The sequence below is a fragment of the Falco biarmicus genome, chromosome 11 (genome assembly GCF_023638135.1).
Source record: "Falco biarmicus isolate bFalBia1 chromosome 11, bFalBia1.pri, whole genome shotgun sequence".
NCBI lineage: Eukaryota > Metazoa > Chordata > Aves > Falconiformes > Falconidae > Falco > Falco biarmicus.
Window position 1 is genome coordinate 19,290,429 of NC_079298.1, and position 22,979 is coordinate 19,313,407.

The 22,979-nt window shown below is 42.6% G+C and overlaps 1 protein-coding gene across 2 annotated transcripts in view; it reads right to left on the reverse strand.

Annotated features, from left to right (window-relative positions):
• COL24A1 (collagen type XXIV alpha 1 chain) overlaps window positions 1-20,982 on the reverse strand; it is a 147,549-nt gene extending 126,567 nt beyond the window's left edge. For both annotated transcript variants that reach the window (XM_056356293.1, XM_056356292.1), the window contains exons 1-3: window positions 20,730-20,982; window positions 14,072-14,133; window positions 6,203-7,509 (exon numbers count right to left, since the gene is read on the reverse strand). In XM_056356293.1, coding sequence (XP_056212268.1) covers window positions 6,203-7,509; window positions 14,072-14,133; window positions 20,730-20,785 — 1,425 coding nt within the window. In that variant the 5' untranslated portion in view covers window positions 20,786-20,982. The remainder of the gene's footprint in view (window positions 1-6,202; window positions 7,510-14,071; window positions 14,134-20,729) is intronic.
• Between the last annotated feature and the right edge of the window lie 1,997 nt (window positions 20,983-22,979).

The following is a 22,979-nucleotide window of genomic DNA, read 5'->3' on the forward strand; positions in this document are numbered from 1 at the left end:
GCATTCTTGTGCAGGTCCATAAACATACCTGAAACAGCACAGAGAGATCCGACCCTGCCACTGCTGAAGTAGTATGCTTTCTATGTCCTCTCAAATTGTAAATTAAGAGATGCACTTTTGTTAAAAAATTATCCTGGGACTACAAAGGGAAACATTGTATTTTTTATTAAGTAAAATAGTTGCAAATAACGTACATTCTTTTGCAATTTGTAGTAAAATTCCTCTATATCCCTGTTTCATATGCTTTCTACATTTCCTTAAAAATACATCAATAGTCAAACCCTGCCATTTTCCTCATAGAAATCTTAATGAGTATTTATTAAGATCCCTGATCTTTGCTGCTGATTTATTGCACAAGAGCAGGGAGAACATCTTTTCCCTGTGTGACTTCTTATTTTTTTTTAAATATTACCTGCTTCCTTTGGAAATAAAAAACCAACCAACCAAACCACCAACCAACTGAAAAAAAAACCCACAAAAAAACCCCATACCCCAACCCCCACACACACTGTGACTACACTAATTCATAACTAATTATCTCTCTATCTAAAAAAAAAAACACAGGAAAAGAAGAAAATTTAATCCCAACCAAGCCCTCAGCAATCCCTAAAAGAAGCAGTAAAATATATTTTGAACTATGCAGCCAGAGATTAATAATGTTTTCTCAAGGCTTTCTAAAACAAAGCCAATCATTGTAGATGAAGTCTCTGGCTGACAGTAATAAGCAATCCAGGTGTTTGATTAATGTATTAACAAGGACTCTACTTAACCAGAGTATATTACTCCTTAACCTCCAGCTGAGACTCCTCCCGGCAACTCAAGCAACATCTCTGCTGACAGCAGACTTAGTAGAGCACAGGTATGTCTTCCTGGAAATGCTTTTCCAACTAGTTGTAATAAGTTTTTCCACCCCATGTACTACTTCAACCTGTGAAAGCAACTACAACTTCAAGTCAGCATGAACGATTTTAGACTAGCTAGGAAGCTATTTATGCCTCTTAAGGCATCCATGTAAGTCACAGAAGTCAACATCTGAGAGAGTGAGCCAATCTCTCTTAAACCAAGGAATCAGTCATTTGTTTGGGTAGCTTTTCCTCCAACTGCTGGAAACAGTAATTAAACAAATCTGAAGCAATTAAAAGTGTTAATGTGTTTTTTTGCATTTGACATTTTAACCTCCAACAAAAAAATAGTGACTAAGTATTACTGACACAATTTTAAAATTCATTTATTTAGTAAGACCAGTTTGCTCAAAACAGATCATATATACCTTAAGAAAGGTACTACAATTTACTGTCCTTAGGAATTGTAAAAATTTCATTTAGCTGTTGAGGGGAGAAGCTCAAGTTCCAGGTAATCATGGCTTAATCCTGAAACAATAAAAGTAGATGCTACTCTTCCAGAAATTTTCACTATCTTTCAAATATTCATTGGGAGGAATGTAATTAATGGTGAACTTTCACAGACATTTTCTAGGATACTGAAGCCCTTCTATGGATGCATGTGTTTTAAACTTGCCCTACACCAGGGGTAATAGGAAGCATTTCATTTACATGTAACAAGGCCCTAAGATTTCAGATGCATGGCAGTAAATTCTGCATTAAATAGTTAAAACTGCACAGGCACATGCTGATCCAGTTGCCATTCAATACCTAAATTATATTCACTGAAGTTTCTCTTGCAAACAGCTATGAAGTTTCTCTTTAAAAGAAATTTGACTACACCACAACCACTCCATCTCAGCTCACCTCAATTAATTAAACATGTATTTATGAGTTTAATGTCTGATTGATCAAATACCTAAGGAAGGCAGTCCTTCAGCAAAACACAACACCCATGAACCTTCCTGCACATCATCAGCAAAATACCTGAAATACAGCAGGGAAGTAAACAGAAACATCAGGCTCCAAATCTCTTCTAAAAATCTCTCCACGAAAGGAAATTCCACTTCTAACTTTGCCAATATCACTTGTTCTATTGCGCAGCTCTGATGAGCTATGTTTTCCTTATGGCCCACCTAAAAATTTCTACTCTGTCTTGCCATACTCTCTGTGAACTGGGAGAAATATCTTTATTAACTCACCCTTCGCAGAACTATAACATTTGTCCCTTACTTTCATTACTAAACACACTTTTGTTTTAACCTTTGCTCGGAATCGTATTTTCTACTGTTACTGCAACCTGCTGCAATCCTTCCAGTCTGTCTACATACTTTTTAAAGCTCTTCATCCAAACCTGAGGACACTTTTCCAAACTACAGCCTCAGCACACCCAAACCAGTAGAAATATAGCCTGACACTCATCACTCTTGGTAATGTATCAAGCATCACATTGGTAAAGATGCATTTATTCTCTAGTGCACTGTAACACCACTATCATCCTCATCTGAATGCCTAACCAATCACTCCCCCATCCTCTACTTGTGCTTTTAATTCCTGTAGTACTGAACTTTCATCCCATCAGTTTTAGACCATCTGGAATTCTGATTCTGTCACTCAGAATTCTTCTACCTACTCCTAGCATGCTTTGTCTACCTTTTTAAAGCATATTACTTCATACAGATACTGATTTAATTATTGAGCAACAAGGATCCTACCAAATATCAATGTCCACCTATTTTTTCTTCTTGCTTCATTTGCATTTCACTGGAAATGATACAAAACCTACACGCTTCTCTTTCCACATGCCCTAGAGCAGGAAGTCACCTGTGCATGATTAACCTCTTTTCTTTACAGCTGTGGAAGTCTTTCCCTTTCTCTGTCAGGAATTCCTACAACACCCAAAGCAACGTTATCAACATCAGAGGAATATATATATATGGCTTTAGGTTATGAATTAAAGCTTTTCAATATTGTTGTGCAGAAGACAGGGAAACTGCATCAGTTTCAGGTGAATTAAATGACATGTTTAAGACTAACATTATCTTCTTGCTACTAGAAAAAAAATAGCAAGAATCTTAAGTTTATCTGAATCAGCAGATGCTGAGGTTTCTCAGCCTGAGGGTTACCTGCAGAGCTAAAATGCATGAGCCTCCGCGAGCAAATTTGTTCACCAGAAATAAGCTAAACCAAGCTAAAGTGTGAAAAGGTAGCTAAGAGTGAAAGGGTAGCTGACGCTACCCTTACTGCTGTTTATTTAGCACCACATTAAGGATCTCTGAACTTCCCTCTCTCTGGGTTCTCTTTCTCACACCTCTTGGCTGGAATAAAAGCACTTCATCCAGGACTCAATTCTGCCTAATGCAGGGCTTGCAATTCCAGTTACTCCTGGCAATATCTCCAGATGCTTCTCCTTTCCAACTAGATAGCCTAAGGAACACCACCTTTTGGCCTTCTACTATTTCTCTTCCTGGCTAAGCATCTTCACAATCCAGAAAGCTTTTCCAATAGAGGAAACTAATTCCTAGCTCATTTCTCAGGGGAAGCCAAATCCTGTGCAATTACCTACCAGCAAGTCACCTAAATCAACTCTTGAGCTCACATCAACCACTCCTTCTACTAGTGTGGGACTATGAATCATGTTACTGCAAACTGCTTTAGGGCTATGCAATGAAGAATATCAGTTTGAAAGTTAAACAGCTAAAAATACACACCAGGTTTATTTTTTTAATCTTTATACACTGCCAACACCCTCTGCAACACAAAAAGGAGTGGCTCATCAGATGAACAGAGCAGCTTTCCCTATAAACTAGTGGTCTACACACTGTTCCACTTTAAATTCACTTTGCGTTTTTGTAGGGGATTTTGGTCATTGCAACTTCTAGAATTTCAATCAGGGTCTTAATAGTTTTGAAGAAATAGGTGCCTTTTTTCATATGGTATCCATAAATGAAAGCCTGAATTCTGGAGCCCTGCTTTGCAGTGGTGGGTGAATTCCACAGCTGTGGGATTCATGGAATACAAGGGGCCTAATTGTACGAGGCAAGAATCGGTGGTGGTAGATGATTAAAAGCTACAACAAAACTGAGGAGCTCAAGAACCACAAAAGCTAGTTCTTGTCTGTCGACTCCAACAGAATGAACATTATTTCTGAGTTGAAATCTTCAAAGAAGATTCAAATCAACCACAACATAACAAAAGAAGAAGGAAAAAAACGGGGGGGTGGAGAGTGGTGGTTTTCATGCCTCTTCAGGATTTTCTGCTGCGAGAGACATTTTCAAGTTTCCTCAGTGTCGCTTTTTCAGGCTCCCCATTGGTAAGACTGTGGGTACTTATGTATTAAAGTGTTAGCGCCACACCTATTAAAACTGGATTAGCTCTGGTCTTCTCTACATGAGTGTAATAGACTGAGAAAGCAAACCAAAATCACCTCTTCAGGTCTGCGGCCAACAGCAGTGGCTGGTACTGTGCCACATAACCTCCATACAGCACAATTCTTTACAAAATCTTATGTGCACAAGACCATGCAGAGGCTCTACTCCCTTTCGCATCAACACCTCCAGCAGCACAATGCTTCAGCTTTGCCTGTTTCAGTGGGTGCTGCTGGCCACTTCAAGCCAAACTAGTGCCCACAAAGGTCTAGATTAACCTCCGAGCTCTGCCACAGATCTCTAAGACCTTGGGCATGTAATTTAAATCCTGACTGAGAAAAACTTTTCAGCCCAAATGCACCATGTTCATTGCCAGACTACACCAAATGCAAGGTCTGCTCTAACTGCCGCCTTAGATGAGACAAACGTCTACTTCCCCAGTCTGTAAAACAGGCATAGAAAATGGTAACATAGACATCTTTGAACTCTCAAAATCAGCTGTCATCTTTGACACTGTATGTATAGTGTCTGTGTCCAGAAAAATCAAACCACCCAAGTATTTGCTTGCCATTTCTTAGTAATGCAAACAAGAAACACCGTTACCAGCAAGTATTTCTGTGCCACGTAAAAAAGAATTGATTTAACTTTCTTGGCTGTAACTGACTGAAATCACAACGTACAAGCTATGTACTAAAATGAAAAGCTTCCATTAGCAGTTACTAAACATCCTAAGCTCCAAAAATGGAAATTAACCTCATGTTGATGACAGCTACATACTTAGGGATACGTCCCCGTAAAAACTATCATATAAGGGACATAAAGAGAAAAAAAAAGTCTGACTTCACATTGAAAAAAAGATTAAGCAAGAGTACCCCTGGACTAATGTGAATTAATTGTTAACACATATTTCAATTCTGTAACAATCCCTTTACATCTTCTGGATCCTGTTTAGAGTAAAAATTGAACTTCTAAATAGGTTTTCAGTTGCTGACTACCTTAAGAAAAAAGAAATTTCAGTGCTGAAAGAACACACGCAATAAATTTATGGGCACATTCAAATGTATATTAGGAACTGCTTAACATATCAAATTGCTTTCCAGTAACAACCACACAAATGCACACGCACAAAAATAAAGAAGAGCAAGTGGAATTATCTACTCCACACTAATTTAAACATCTTAACCAAAAACTCAAACAAGCACTAACTATCGTATTTCCCAGGCTAAGCAGGAACTGCTTTTCTTTTTGTCTGTAGCTTTATACATATTGATTCCATTGTAATGTATTAAAACATTTATGAGCCTTGTGCACACAATAACAAAGGACAAACAGGTTTCTATTAAAAGCTCTACTGTGTATTTGTAATTGTTTCAGGGATTACTTACCCTGTAAACTGAAAAAACATCACAAAATCTTGTAAGACTGTTCTAAAATTAATTTTACATACAGGTTTGCATGACCCCATAACCTTGGGTTACGAGTTGTTTTATCAGTCTAGATTCTGCAGTTGGACTCTTTCTACAGCTATGAATTCTGAGCATTGCTCAACTGAGAAAACTATGTCAGTCTCCCAAACAGCCTGGTTGTTCTTTTCATGAATCGGTGTCTACATGTGTACTGTATGAATGTATCCTGTAATTTTATTAAGTGAACAGTCTCCATAATTAACAGTTACAAACATCTGTCTGCATTTCAAATTTTAAAAAAGTCTGGGTTGCCTACCACCTCACCAGAATGTGAATGTCTGTATTCTTCCAGTAAACAAAAATATACAACATTTACACCAAAATTACATGCGGGAAAGAGACATACTTAAAGCAGACAAACATTTGTACAGTACAGCCAGGAGAAGTTGCAGTCACAGCTTTGGCATGCTTTGCGAGGTTTGTTTCAAAGCCTCTGTTAAATGTATGTTGCTGTATTATAGTAAAAAGAGTAGTAAAGATAACTTACAGGAGGTCCAGTTTCCCCCTTTGGACCTCTGACACTTTCCATTTCAAGTATTTTGTCAAGATCTTCATAGTCATAAGCATAATTATCAATACCAATTTCATAACTGTTTTCCTTGTGATAAGTCTCATCAGCATCATGAAATGCCCCTTCCTGCCCCGGACTGAGCTGATTATCCAGAGAGAGGTCAGCAGGCAAACGGTACAGGGTTGTGTTGAAGAATTGCTGCATTTTGCTTGGTTCACCTAAATGCTGTTTTGCTTTGTCCATTCCCTTGCTTTTAGTTTTACTCTGTTTTACAGGGGAGATCAGAGAAAGCTCACTTTGCCTGTCTGCATCTTCTGGGGTATCATCTAAAGTATTTGGATACGATCCTGTGGGGGAATTAGTGATGTTTCTTTTTTTGCTTGTCTCTTGCTGACGAAAAGGCAGATTGATGTTTTCCTGGAGTTCCATTTCAGGCCAAGCTTCCAGCAACGGAGGTTTGGCTTCTGCAAACTCTGATGCAGAGATGTTTCTTGACTCGAAGTATTCTGGTAGAAAATGAATCTGAGAAACACTGGTAACGGGAATGTTTGATGCTTCTTTACTTCTATAAGCCGATATATCTTCTGACTGGTTTTTCTCATCAATCATCATCTTCGAAAAAATATCCAACTCATCTGACACATGTGGAGCTCCTAGCACAGATCGATACGTTTCAGCCTGGCGACACTGCTGTTTCACATATTTACAATAGTTTGCAGAGGCTTCCGCAGAGGGAATAATATCTAGCTGACATATAACTCCTTCAAAGCTGACAGAGTGAGAGTTCATCCTTCCCAGGGTAAATAAACCATCCAAATCAAATGTCTCCGCTGCAGAAATTACTTCCCTGCTATAGTACTTCTTTCCACACTCCACAAGTATCGAGACAGTCTTGTCTCTAATGTCAATGGCAAACAAATGCCATTGTTCATTATGAACACTATAATCAAAGTATACAGACTGCTTCCCTCCAGTGTACACCACTACCTTTCTTGGTAGCAGCTGGACACCAAACTGCAGTCTACTTTTGTTCCTAATACTGAAAAGGAAAGCATTATTCACTCTGTAAGAGTACAACCCAACCAATATGGTGAACTGATGCCCTAGATTTGATGGTATGACTTGAATGACGGGGGACTCAATATATGCATCACTAGTTAGTACAACTCCTGATATGGTTAGACGAACACCCTGAGGTAACAGAGATGATGTTGAGGGCACCGTTGTCTCTGAGGGCTGTTGAACATCTTTCACAAGGCCTAGTTGATGAAGAACATCTATTGCTGTAAAAAGAAATAAAGGCATACTGTTGATTTCATTTACAAGCTTATAAATTCAGACCCATATAAACTAATGTACACACATCATCTTAACAATCCTGTACTTCCCAGAGCATATATGCTGCACACAGCAAGGTCAACAAATCCCTAGCGTAAGGCACACCATCTTTCACATAAATCAAGCAAACAAAGCCAGAAAAATTTTCCATCTTAAAAAAAAAAAAAGAAAAACACACAGAAAGGCCTACGTAATGCCCATTGTATATTAATTCATTTATGAAACAAAAAATCCCCATTTTCTGTCTTCAACCTTTTCACAATAGTCAATGAACACACTTTGTTAGTTCCTTATTTATTTGGCTAATACTGCCTACTGAGTGGATAATATTTTAATTATTTTTTCTCATGTAAAAACCTTCTGCAATAAAACTGTGCTTTTCCTCTTTATCTGAGAAGTTAAATGAAAACATTTGAGAGGAAGGTTGCTTTGTTTTTAAGAATGGACAAGCTATTTATAACACAGTAACACCTCAGCAGAGCACCAAAAGATAGTCACTGGCTCAAAGCAAAATACAAAGTTAAGCTTTGCTGAGGCTGGGGAGCTACTACTACGTGCTGCAGAGGCAATTCAACTGGTACCTGGGAAGAATTGTTGCTCTCCTCCCAGCAGGCGTGGCCCTGTACCATTGCAGAGCTGGCTTCAGAGGGAATTGTTTTCCCAGTGCGATCACCCTTGATTGTATGTATCTGTGCCAAAGTTAGTCAGACTAAAAGAAAACAAAAGATCTTTCCAAGGGGAGATGCAACAGAGCATGCCACTGCCTCCTTTCCCTCCACATAATTTACTTGTAAGGGTCAAGGATGAAGTGAACTCCACAGAAGTGGTGAGGAGCAAGGAAAGAGGACAAATGTCAAGACCCAAGGGGCAGTGCTCCCATCTTCTGGCTCATCTGTCCTTGCAGAGAACACAGGGCTGCAGCTACCCATGCAAGATAGTGAAAGTGCACTCCAGAGCCGGAGACAGCAGTGGACATTAAGACGACAGAGAAACCAGCTGTCCTACCAATTTATGTCCTACAGATTTGGCTTTGGCATACAGAAGTCCGGATAGGACTTCACAGGACTCTGTAGGACCTTGCTACAGGGTGGAATGGGCAGTGGTGTTTTTACTGGTGGATTCTCTAGTGTCTTATATGTGAGCTTTGTGCTTTAACCCTTTCCTTAGCCTGGACCTTACAGTATCTCCATCTTTCACCTAGCTAAATGGGTAGGTTCAAGTAACGGGTAGAAATAAAATTATCTAGCCTCCTGAAAAACTGGCATCATATCTGACCTGGGGTAAGAAATTAAAGCCATGTTCCTCCTAAAGGTCAAAGATGACCAGATTAATTTGGTATTGCCTAAATCAGATTCAGGCATGTAGGTTGGTGGGCATAAACACCTTCTTCCTTCAGGAAGAATATAAAGACACTGTTAGATACCTTACGATACAGCTGAAACAGAAACACTACAAGGCTTTACTAGGAGCTAAACCACACGTCCCCAGCAGTTTTCCTGTAGTGTCACAAAATAAGACAGGACTTATAACATTAATTGGCAAAATTTGTCTGAGTGTTTGTGAAAGGTGCTACAGAAACACTGCAGAGACTGAGATAACACACAGTCATGGAAATACACAACAAGAAAGTTGGGGGGTAAAACACACGACATGAGAAAAGGCTGAAGGAGACACATGTTTGGCCTGGAAATGGGCAAGGTTTGGGAAAACTAATTACAGTTGGCCATTATTTAAATTGGGGTTATAGGGAAAACAGAGAAAAGCTGAGAAGTAACAGGCACGAGCTGCAACACAAGAAATTGCAGCTCTGTACAAAGAAAAAGCATTCTCACCACAAAAGTACTTAAGTGCTGGACCGGGGGGCAACGACATTGCATAAGCTCCATTCTTGGAAACTTTCAAAGCCCAACTGGACAGGACCCAGCAACCTGAACTAACTTCAACATTGACCTTGATCTCAGCAGGAGGTAGGCCCAGATGAGTTCAAGATCCCTCTGACATAAGTTTTCTGATTTTCTATGCAAGGGGAAACAGAACATCGTAGTCTTCATAAATAGCATTGCACAGAAGATATCATCTTTCCCCCCCGCCCTAACTGGAACAACTAGCTAGACTTAAACTTCAGTGAACTGCCTATATTAAAAGTTACTAGTAGTGTCTAACAGTTACACTGATCTAATAAGCCTGACTGGGAAGAGACTGGCACTTCCCATAGCATTTAGCTGAGGGTACTTTTACTATGCACGTTGTGCTTACGTTAAGTAAATAAAGCTATTAAATGGCCTAAAAAAAATTTGGAGTAACCACGAAAAATTAAGAATTCTCTGCTATATTAAGAGAAAAGAGCAACTGAAACAAATGGATGTTCACTCTTAGTGGAAAACAGGTTTCCTTTCCCAGTCTTCCCTTTCTCTGTTTACTGAACGTATTCATAGCAAACTTTAAGAATAGACAGATGTTGGCTTAGTTTCAGTGGTAAGTTATGAAAAGAGCCTGAGATTTCCTTGAGAGTGGTTTATAAATTGGAACCAAAAGCATCAACCTGAATGCACTGTACATCTTGAAAATTAATTACACACCTTGTAGTGTTTCTAGTCATGTTTGAGATTCATGGACCTGCCAAGATTATCCTGGCAGGTAGCCACCACAGACAGAGGTATGGAGAAAGCATATCTTTGCAGAAAGTCATGTGTACGCCAATTTCTCAAGATGTTTTGCCTCAGAGCAATTAATTTACTATGGCTGTATTTATATCCATCAAACTGATAACAGAGGTCAGGTTATAGTAGAGCTTCGAAGCACAATACATCTGCTAATGAACCACTACACTTTCCCAGGACCCCGGTCCTGCATGGTCTGCATGTAGTTAGGGAGAAGAAAGCTCTGCTTGTATTGCCCTTGTGAAAGCTAGGAAGAAACACAGATCCTGGGCTCTGGGCAATGCAGAGGTGTTACACAAGCTAATAATACCCCAAGGCTGGAGATACTGCTCCAGCATCTTCTGTGGCCTGACTGGACCAGCTGACTGCACAAAGCATAGCTAACACTGCCTAAATATCACATCCTAACCTGAAATATTTGGCAAGTACTGGTATTTTAAAATATTTATAATTATATATTCGTATCTAAAAATAACTACACATGATCTGTCAAAAGCATTATAAATTGAAGTATAAACCAAAAAGCTTAAATTGCCTTAAAACAGTAAATTTAAAAGTTACATTCAAAAGCATTGCTACTAAATCTCAAACTACGAGCAAAATTGCCAAAATTTTGGCAGTTCTGATTTGAAAACAGGACACTGTTTAGAAGTTATTAAAAAAAGGAAAGTCAGCTGAGAGCATGATGAGAACTAAGATACATTCTCCACATCCTGCAAACAGATTTCTGTGAACAATGACAGGTCCTGAGAAAGCTAAACACAAATAAATGCTGTGTAAAAAATGACAGCAAAAGATTAACTATCAACTAATTATTCCTTGCTGACTTGCCGCCTGTTAACCCACCATCAAGCCAAAAGGCTGTTCCAAACATTTTTGGCCGGTTGTTTCATTTCAGGTCCAACATGTATTTTTATTTTATTTGAAGGCTTTCAGAAGCTCTTGGCAGTACACAGGGTTTTGGGAACAGGCAACTCGCTCAACTCTTCTTCCCAGCATGACAACCACTAATTTTTTTTACCTATCAGTAGTCAGTTTTCTTTGTTTACCCATGTCTGCACAACATCTGTCTTCACTTACTGTTCAGTCAACCCATTAGTCCCCCAAATTGTAACAGCTCCTCTTCTTGAAGGAAAAGTTGTTTGGGGTTTTTGGTATCAAGTACTTTCCTTCCACCTTCTAGGAGGACTTGAAAAATTCACAACATCACTGCATCATGAGGAGAGGGAAAACCTAATGTGGGCTTTGGCAAAAAATCTGACCCTCTTGTGGCACAAAGAAACCCCAAAAAGGAACTGAGGGAGGATGAGGAGATTTGGCTATTTGACCATCCCACACTCCTGTTCAGTCTCTCCTGTTCATTTTCCACATTCCTCCATACTTATGACTACTCTGAAGGCAGGATATTTGGGGTGCTCTCCCCATTTCAGCAATCTTAGTATACACATCGCTCATTTTCCCTTTACCAGTATGGGTAAGGGAAAGACAAGTGTAATTCATCAGTCAGCTCCACCAGAACTCAGAGTAATTGCTTATTAGGTTGCTCATTTCCCAGGGGATGCTGCATCTGTAGATGGGTAAATTAAGATACTTGCCTGTTAAGACACCAGGCCAAGTGACTGGAATAAGAAAGCCAACCAGACACACCGAGTCTGTGTGTCCTTGAGCCACACTCAGAGTACTACTCCTAAAAGGCTGAGGCTGTATCTTGACATGTATTTCACTGAACACAATTTATAGCGGCCTACCAAAACAAACAAGGCATAGCTTCTCAGGCAAAGCATGCACAGGCTGTCCCATCAGCTCAGGAAAGAAATAATTTTAATTATTCTAGCTAGCATCTTCATATTTGGCAGAATACTGAAGTTGTTATTAAAACTTTATTGGAAGTTGTATTTTGAAAAAAAAAAAAGTATTAACATATTCCTAACGGGCAGACAACCCTGTTCCTGACAAACGCTAAGCACTGCAAATGGAATAGTGCTAGCTCTGTAGGTTATATACTGAGATTGAAGGATTTACTTGAGCTGCTCTTTTTTTGAGGTTTCCTCAATCTGCTGTTCTCCAAATCGCTTTTTGCAACTTCGTTTACACACTGTGCAAATAAAGTGCATGAGGGAACAGATTCACCCACTGGCAGGGAGTTGCACCAAGGTTCAATGTGCTGTTTTGATCCCAAGCAAACACTTAAACCACAATGCAGTTAGGTATGGAAATCTGTGCACAGGGGGTGCAGGGGAGTTTCTGTTCAGTAAGGTTTCTCACATGGCTATCTAGAAATGCTGTGGAGTAATTTTTTTTTAAAAAAGAAAAAAAAAGAGTAGGAAAACTCTTTTGTCTGCTGGTGACAAAATAAAAAATAATCAAATATATGCATGTCAAGACTGGAGGCTTTACCCCATTTCTGCTAAGCTCTGTGTATGGACATACTCTTGACCAAGAGGCAAATAAGCCTCAGACTGTACCCACCGCCCCGTAATGCTGCCACCCCCCAGCCCTGCAGCCTTCACAGTCCTCGCCTGAGGTTTCATTGGAAAAGCAATTCTCAGGCAGAGACACATGAGAAGCAGGTGAAATTGTTTATTTCCTTGCAAAGGAGGAGGGTGGGCTGGAGAGGTGAAGACAACTCAAACCATCATTGCACACCTGCCTCTGGCATCCCTCACCTGCTCCTGCTACACTGGAAAAGTGCAAACGGCCTCCCTGAAGCAGCCTCTTCCCTTTCCACCCCCGCAGGCCTGGAGCAGGGCAGGCCACACACATCTATGGGTGCTGCTCCTCCTCCAGTTAGAACTTGGCTCAGCTGTTAGAAAAATCCGGGGAAGTCCCACCACCACAAAAGCATATGTCCCCCATTGAGCTGAATGTGAAAAACCAACCAGCCTTTACCAGGCAAACAACAAGCAACTAATGGAAGGCAGAACTACAAAGAGAAGAGGGGGGGGGGGAAAGCAACCTGCAACTGGAAGAAAAAAAAAACAAAACACCAAAACCCAACCAAGCTTTGCCAGTCGCACAGAATGATGAGAAGGAAAACATCATTGGTGAGAATAACAGTGGGAGGCTGCCGAGATATCCCACAGGGCTCCAGCAAAATGTTATCAGGAATGAGTCTTCTCTTAACCACGCAACCCAGCTGTTTGTATTCAGCTGAGTATTTGCAGTTAACACACTTACCAACCAAGGATGACCTGTTTCTTGTTTCACCTGTACAATGAAGGAACGTGGCAGAGAACTGATGCTGCCACCCTCCTGGCAGATAAAAAAATTACTAAAATGGCATGTTTCTCCACCACTTCAGGACACTAATATTCCCACAGTGCTCTTTAGTGCAAGCTGCACATCTGGTGCAGTTATAACAGCTGGCAGATTAAAAAAGAAACTAAAAACAAGACAACCCTATTTCCTCACTAACATCTGCATCTGAATGCAAACCCAAATGAATACACAATTTCATTTTTTGCTTTAATGGTGCCAGCCTAGACTAAGCCTTTATTATATACAGTGGTTTGCTTGCACAGCCCTAAGTGCAAAGGTAACTCAGTCATAGCTTGCCACCCCCAAGGACACCCACTTGCAGTGACACAATCAAAGCCTTTTCACTGTACAAGGCTTCTCTTTTATGGAAAGCTTGCTTAAATATGTAAGTAATTTCATAGACAGAAAATCTGAGTAATTTTCAAAAGGTCATCTTTTCCAAACCGGTTGCTTTAAACTTTTGCTCTCATTATGCTGTAGCTGGTATTTTCTTTTAAGTCACCATTAAGGAGCTGAACCTCAGGTCACTAGTAACAACAGTCATTTATGCTTTTCTTCTAGTAACAGATTACACAAGTGTTCTTCTCACCTTGTTTGGGTACTTGCGCAACACCCACAGCTATACATACTGCAATAAAAAGGAGAGTTTTCCTAAAAAGGAAAGAAAAACAAGAACACATGAGAAAACATCTACAGTTTCAGAACTCCAAGGAATTAGAATCTTGATTCAACATTGAAAGTCAATGGCATAATACCATTGACTTCAGCAAGTCTTGGATCAAAGCCATCACATTGTACAACTTTCCACTGATGCTGAGAAGGCGTTTTACACAAAGATCAAGGATTATGTACACCCTCATATAGAGTACATATATTTTACACTGGCTTTTATTAATAAAGTAACTGCATCTGGTTTATATTTTCTTGCAGCAGTCTTCAAATATGAAGGCTACTATGTAGTAAATTTCTTCCTGGAAAGAAAAAAAAAAATTACTGTAAAGAAACTATAAAATAAATGACAATTTAATGCCTGTAGAGATCATTGGATACTTTTGACTTGCTATCAGTCTTGTCACTGAATCACAACACTTTATCATAACTGCAAATGTTGTGTCACACTTTTGTTCCTGTTTTGTAATATGACAAAATTTTATAATACATGCTCTTCACAAAGTAAAAAAAAAATCCCATTCCATCACATTTTGACTTGAAACTTCATGCTCACTTAGAAGAATGCAATACTGATAGGTACCATAGGCTCATCAGTTGTGATGAACATATACAAGGTTGTCACAGATTATGTGCTCAAAATTTGCTTTAAGTGAAAAGTGTTAGATGTTGGGCAAAGAACACATTTTTACCATAGTTAAAAACAGACTGCTAGTTTTTACTCAATTCTCATATTAGCATCTAATCACACTCTTATCAGTGACTGAATCTTCTGTTAAATGAGAACTACGCTTTCTGTTAGCATTAGATATCCAGACACAGAAACAGATCTATGTAACAATTATAGTAACCTCTATCTAATTGGTTCTAAGAAGAAATATTTCTAAAATATCAGAAACATAGTTCTGATACTAACTACTCCACTCACACTTGAGCCTCAGCTCAACCCTCTTGCTCCTTAATGTATGTAACCTCATTGTTTTTTCATAATATTAAACGCTGCATTGACTAAAAGTGTTTGCTGGACCATGCCAGAGAGTGCTTGAGTATCTGGAATAAACAGTATTTGAAAGTAACACAGTTGCAATTGAACACCTGTCATTTCATGTGATGTAGCTTTGACAGCTAATTAGTCAGATTTGCACAGCAAAAAAAAAACCAAAACCTGCAGGAAGAAAACTCTACCACTTTATACAGGAACATATGGTTCAAACAGCCATGATAGACAAGTGCCTTAACCTCAGTGTTCACTGCCAGGTTGCCTTCAGCTCATAGGATAACGTATGCATAAACCAAGTATTAGTAATGCTACAGTGACAAGAAATCATACTACAATTTAAATATTTACATATATGTATGTACACAGAGAGAGCACAGTACTTAGTGAAAAAATCTTAATGTTCCATTCAAGGTTTTGCAATTCAGACATTCTAGAAACATCCAAGTGTATGAAAATCACAGAGCAAAAATCTGGTTTTATCAATTTGCTCAGTGAAACAAAGAAAGAACAAAAAGAACAAAGTCAAAATTCACTGATCTAGCAGAGGATGGGTTGATTACTTACCTGCCTCCACTTAGGCAGTTTTACTGTGGGGCTTCACCCCAGTTTTCAAGCCATGCTCCCCTTAGGGGAAGGGGGTACTTCACAACTGGTGCTACTGCTTCTCGTGGGCCCCCTCCCCAGCCCAGCCTGACCCAGACAGCAGGTAGCTCTCAACTGCCCCCTCTCCAAGCCCAGCCCTTGACAGACACTTGCCAACCAAAGCCCAATGGCTGAGCCTTCCCCGGTTCCTGCCTTGAGGGGAAAAAAAAAAATAATCATCCCTGGCAAATGCTGGGAGGAGAAAGAGAACATTATAGACCCAACCAATTCCCATTCCTTACAGGTGTGTTTGTTCAAACAACAACTTAAAAAGTGCACCGTCCACCACCACCCACTCTCCGGCTGCCAAACCTGCCTGCTCTCCTTTTCACCTGACCAGCAGCCTGGACATCATGCATAAATTGACACACTGATTTTCAGGCAAAACACTTATTTAAACAGGATTTCAAATTATGGGGGCAGGGAAGAGAAGCTTTATAAAATTAGACTAAACCTGTTTTTCTTGCAATGATATATCTTAAAGAGCATCCATTCTTCAAAATATCTGCTCAAAGTTTTCAAAGCAAATAAGTGGGCTGGATCTTGGACAAAATCGGGTCCATTGGTTATGCACCTACATATGTATTTGCATATTGTGAAAGCTTAAGTTTTGGCAATCAGAACAAATTAATAATTTAAAGAACAGTAAGGCATGATAATGGGAATATTTCACCATTGGTATTGCCACTGCAAAACTGCAGATACACCATGGGTTTTTTTACAAGAAATTGCACAGAATGTACAGGATATTAAAAAATATGCATCATTGCTCCAGTCCTAATCGCAGAAGGGGAGCAGGGTGGAAACTACTCCTCAGATCCCAGTGCGCTTGTAAGGGCATGTTTAATTAACCAGTCCAGTCCCTAGCTATTCCTCTTTTCAGGCTTTCTCCTGCTACAGCCATGAAATGTCTGCTGGAGTAGTTCTGCCACTCCTGCAAAAGACCCAATATTGACTGCTGTCCAAACAGCAAGTCAGATAAGGGATGCTCACTTTGTTTTTTTCAACTCTGAAGGCTAGAATTCAAGTTCGTAGTTTCTGCGTCACACAGTGCATCATCTAATGAGAAGCTCAGTGACAGGAGATTGCTGTGTTAGGAGGAAAGTGCACACATTGCACTGTATCAGCTAAAACTCGGGACAACTCTTTATTTATTTAACTTGGGTTATTAACATGGGTGCAAAATGGATTCACAATTAAAACCAGCATAAGACATTTCAGTTAACTCCAAAGTCAGGATGCTCAAAGAACCTCAGAGCCCAAAATGCAAACATGACCCCTCTCAGCATTACAACAGCCTCTTCCACAGTGTCAGCCAGGGACAAGCTGTGTGTCAGGTATCTGCCTCCATCACCTCCCAGCAAATGTAGGAAGGCAAGAAATTCCAAAATGCTCCCAGGGCTCTAAATTACACAGATGTAACTGGATATACAGAAACATTTAGTAAGAGGTAAAGACAAATGTCTGGCTTACACAGTGCACTCTAGCTAATGTCAAGAACAGATGAGTGATCAGCTAAGAGAAAAAACAGTGACCAGAGACAACCATAGGGCTAGAGGTTCTCTAATGTGTGGGAAAAGTTAGTCTTCCTTCTACCTTTTTTTACAAGTAAAACTTTTTGTAAATGAAACCATGTGCAACCTAAAGTGAAGTTGTACTTCCATGAGGGAAGCCCTCCATGGCCAAAGATTAAAAAAAAAATACATAAATTCTGTGTTTCTGAGAGAATCCATTCACAGACACACACACACACACCCCCTTTCCTGGTCAAAAACTTCTAAGCTGCAGAGCGGCCAGTTCTCAGTCTCCATTCTCCCACCAGCACTGCCACTAAGCCACCAGGCTCCCTGCTGTGTAATCCATACATGGCCTGATCCATCATCTGCTGTAGCTGCAAGGAACAAAGCAAGCAGCATGCAGAAACCCTGGACAGCACACCTTAGCTGGCCCCTAGCTCTTGGGGAGACTTGCCCTGTTGGGACACAACAACAGAAAAATGCAAAAGCATGTGGCAAGGAAGATGGCAGCTGACTTGAATGCTGGCTGCTTTTCCCCACTTAACATCACATATGAAGCTGTAACAAACTCCTTGGCTATGTCCTGTCCTAGAACCTAGGTATCTCTTGAGTTTCCTCTCCTCTTCCTACCTCTTCATCCTCTCTCCTATTTTACAGGCAAGCACAAGCTGGGGGCAGCTATATATTTGTTTGGAGGAAAGCACTAGCTATTCCACCACTTAAAATACAGCTTATCTGTCTGATAATCTTTGACATCTTGTGGCTGTTTGCCTCTTCCTATGACTGGACAGTGACTATCTGTGTTTATTTTTTCCCATTAGTGGTGACAGATTGATGAGGAGACTGATAAGCTTCAAAGCAAGTTGTGGCAAGCAACAATGAAGAATTCCATCCTCTGAAGGCTATTCAGCAGTGTACAGAGCTTGGGTTTGGTCAGTGCATGGCAGTAGCCTCTTCATTCCAAGCTACTTTCCTAAACCTCAAGCTTAAAGGAAAAATACCACTACCTGGCTGCTAGAGAAGGCACGAAAATCTGTTGCCAGTGTCACTGACACAGATGCATTCAACCCTGTGCTCATCATCAGTGAGGATGGTTTAACCACCAGCACCTGCCCCCCGTGCACTGGCTCATTGGATCTCCTCCAAGGACCACTGGGGAAAATGGCCCAATTTGCATCCATCGGGCCTGAGGAGTGCTTTGGGAAAGGCGATAGCACCTTGTGGACAGAGATGCCCTGGGCCTCTCAAAGACCCCAGGCTGTTAAAAACCTTAAAGATCTGAAAATAAAGCTATCTTCCTTTGCTTCTATCATGAGATTAGCCAGCAGGTCCAGGGCTGCTTGCCAATTTTTAAGAGACCTACTATCAACATGGCTTTCTGAAAGGACACAACAGCCTCCAAAGCCTCTCCTGGGTGACAGCTGCACACCCTATGGGCACAGATGCCACTGTGCGCCTAACCAGCAAGGGGAAAGCTCCCAAATCCTTTGCTGCAAGTTCACAGTTTGAAAGAAGAGGGAAAGGGAGAGACACAAGACAAGGTGAGAGTTAGAGAATGAAAAGACATATTTTCTTTCCTTTTGAGGCAGCATGGCCTAAAAAGAACCCTCAACAGCACTGTGGTTCAGAGAAAGGAGGCTCCCTGCCTGGTGGCCTGAACACTCTCTGGGCAGCATTTGGCTTAAGATGAGAAATTACCACATCCAGAAGAACAGTCAACTCTGTCAGTATTTCTAAAAGGAGAAAAAATGATGAAAAAATGTGATTTTATAACCATTTTATGAGTACATCCCTGATTTCTTACGCTAGTTTTCTTGTCTAGATAGGGTACACTGTTCTTGTCTATATTAAGGTAAAAGCATACAGCTCAAATTCCCGCCCCCATGAAAGACTCTTCTTTCAGGGCTTCTTTCTGTATGTTTTGTAGATGGCTCTTCAAACATTCTACAACTTGGCACTCTCAAGAAACAAGGGTAACACAAGGCTGGTTATGTTTTAAAATCAAGTATTCAGTCAACAAATGTGGCAAGAGATTTAGGAGTCATGCAGCTGTGGGCATTTTATTTATTTAACCTGCAGAGACAGCCCTATACAGACAGCAGGTCTGACCTAATGGCATTTCCACAAAAAGGTGGTCTAGGTTGCAAGGAATTGACTGATTTGATATATGCTAAGGAAACCTGACCCCTTCACAAAGAATTCCGATTTCTTAACGCAGGCAAGCAACCAGGTTGCTTTCTCTATAGTCAAGTAAATTAGGTAAACAAGATAGAAGCATATCGTTACACATGCTGAAGCTATCTCTGATTTTGAACTCAGGTAAACTGCATCTCTGCTACTGTTCTATTTTACCGTGATTCAATGTATGTTTCTCTATCAGCAATATCCTTTTACAGATATCAAATAAACCCCTTTTTTAAATTACAGTCAAGACAATTCCTGAGGTCCCACAGCCACAGCCATTAAACACACAGATCTCCTGGGAAGGCCACCTTCAGGCAGCCACATAACTGCTCACAAGTGTTCAAGCGCACCCAGATTACACACTAGGCACGCTCTAGCAGCATAATCCTCGCTACAACAATCCTTCTCTCTGTCCCACTCGGAGCTCTCGGTAAACTTAAACCACAGCCAGAATAAAATAAACACTTTACAAAACGAGACGCATACCAGTAACCTCTATAATATCATTACAACTATCAAAAGTTCACAATCATCTTGCCTAGGCTGCTTTCAGGCAAACTACAGAGGAGAGCCGAGCTCTACCTTTGCATCGCAATTGACGAAGCATTAGAAGTACCTCTGCCTATTGCAGAGCATGGAAATACGGGGCACCTCAGCTGATCGTCCCTGTTAACAGAAGAGCAGACTCGGCTCTTGAACGTGAATTCTGCAGATTTTGTCCGCTCGCTGTGTTTCAACAGCTGGGTACCAGAAAGGAGATCACGCAGCCGTGTTCCTGGCGGCGCAGCGGCACCCCGGGCCCCAGGGCCCCGCTGCCGCCCGGGTGCAGGGCTGCGCTGGCCCCCGGGGCCGCCTGCCCCGCTCCGCGCTCCGCGACACCGTGACACGGGGGCGCTGGACGGGACCGGGAGCATCCCGGCAAGCAAGAGGGAGAGACAAGGGAGAGCGCGGCACCGCCGGCGGCACAGGCGGGCTCCGTGCGGAGAGCCGGCACCCCGCAGCCCCCGCCGCTCCCCCGGGGGCACCTGGCACCTCGCGGGGCTACGGCTGGAGCTCGGAGGGTAGGGGTGTACGGACAGCCCGCCGGGGCCGCCGTCCGCTGCCCCCAGGAGGGGAACTGAGCCGCAGCCCGCGGCCCCTGCCCGGCCCCGCGGCGGGGTGGCGGTGCGGTGCGCCCCGTCGCCGGCGGCCGGGGCAGCGGGGCCCGCCGTCACGCCTCCCCGGCTCCCGCTTACGTTTGTTCCGCGGGAGAGATGCGTCCTCGCCTTGTCCTCTCGGCTCCCAAATGCATTTGTATGCATTTGCCCGGGCAGCGGGGATCCGAGGGAAAGCCGGAGCCGAGCGCCGCGCCGCCGCTGGGTCAGGTCCTGTCCATGAAACCCCGCCGGCCCCGAGGTCTCCGCCGAGCTCCGCGCAAGCCCGAGGGCGGCCCGCGTACGGCCCGCGGGGGCGGGCACGGCGGGGGCGGAGGGGGGAGGGGGCGGGGGGCGCCGGGGGCTGGGTGGCGGGGGAGCCCCGCGGCTGCCCGCGGCGTGCGGCGGCGGAGCGGCGCTGCAGCCGCCTGCCCCGGCACCGGCGGCCCGCCCGCCCGCCCGGTGTTGAATTTCAGCGCCGGCTGCCTGGCGATTACATCAGCAGACACGGCCCCCGGGGCGGGCCGGCCCGGCCGCGCGTGCTGTCCCGCGCGGGTCCCCGCGGGCGCCGGACCCGCCGGCGGCCCCGGGGCGTGCAGGGCCGGGCCGAGCCGAACCGGGCACCATCCGCCGTCCGCCCGCCCCGGCAGCGGCGGGGCCGGGGAGCGGAGCGGAGCGGGCGGCCCAGGTGCGCCCGGCAGCGCCGCTGCCCGCGTTGGGGCGGGAAAGCCGCGGGCAGGTGAGGCTGTCAGCGCATCCGAGGGGCGACAGAGCCTGCGGTTCCCGCTGGGCTTCAGCTGGAAGGCTCTGCAGAAGGCTGCACGTTAAATTACAGTGGGGGGGCGGGGGGAGAGATACGATGAAACGGCATAAAGAGGAAAAGCGGAGTGAGCTGGGGGTTTTGCATCCCGGGTATAATTGGAGTGGGGTCCAGCAATCCTCCCCCCAGAAGATGTTTGAAGAGCAGATGTAATTTGGTAGCATTATAACGCCAAAAGAAACATGACGCTCTCCGCTGTCTTCCTCCTAGAGACAAAGGTCTTTTTAGCTTTATTTTCCATTTTTTTTACCTTGTCCCAGCAACAGTCTATTGTAACTTTATCCCATAAGACATCTTTATGCAAACAGTCTCTCAAAACAAACCAGGTAGAGTTAAACACCACCAGACGTTGCAGTACATGGTGTACAGCAAACCTGTGGTTGAATCCTGCGGCCTTACTTGGGCAAAACTTCCATTGACCTAAGCAGAAACGTGATGTCGGTTAGGACTGTGGTATTTGGCTCTCGCTGGGTGTTACAAGAATGAAGATTTCACATCAGACCTGCAGCAAGACCTTCAGGTTGTAGGTAAGAAGGAGAAAGGTGACACGAAATAAAACCAAACATATTCCCAAACAGAAGAAAACAAGAGAAGTGATAAGGCACAAAAAAAAGTTGTACAAGACAAGAATTTTATATTGTCGTTGTTCAGGGTGCTCCACTCAGCTGGAAAGGACTTTTCTGAGTGATCCAGATAGCTGGGGGTGGGAATTGTGAGGGAACCAAGGGCAAACCTAGACCATTGAATTTTCTTGGGGATCACAGCAGAAGAGTTATAGGGGGAAAAGTTATTCTCAGGCAACACACCAGAGTGTTTCAGTGTTTAATTTCACACTCAAATTAATTTTCAATACCTTGAATTGTTCAGAATCTATATAGTCTCACTAGCTACCATGGGATTTCCTATTTACGTCACTTTTTGAAAGCCCAAAGGTACAATCTGACATTTTGCCTTCCTAATGCCCTTGCATTAAACAAAGAGACAGCAAAACGTGGAAATGTATTTGTTCACTGAAGAGAACATGGTGCCTGCCCAGGGAGGTGTTGAACAGTGCTGCAACAAAGTCTTTGGCAGTATTTCTGGTTTAAACCACACTTGAATGGCCTCCAATAACTGCAGTGTTATATTTCATTTAGTTTTGTTTCTTGGCATTAAGATGAACTAAAATGTATACATTACAGATTGGGTTTGGAATGGTTTGATGCCATTCCACGAAAACTATCAATCCCTTAAATAAGATGTCTTGTATGCAGTAGATGCATAATTGATTTCTTAACCTTTAGCATAAGCATTAGGGCTATTATGGAAAGAGTTCTGCCCTGAGTGACCCTGGATAAATCCTGCCCTTGTTTCGGCTCACATGGACAAGTACAGGAGCCAACCTGCAGCACACGGCAAGATGAGCTGGGGACATTACGTGCTGAGATCTCCCTTGCCAGCAGTGTTTGCGCTGAGGAAGGCACAAATTGACATGCTTGCAGCTGCACATGCAGGGTGGACACAAAGCTTTGCTGACCCTAATTATGCAGTGA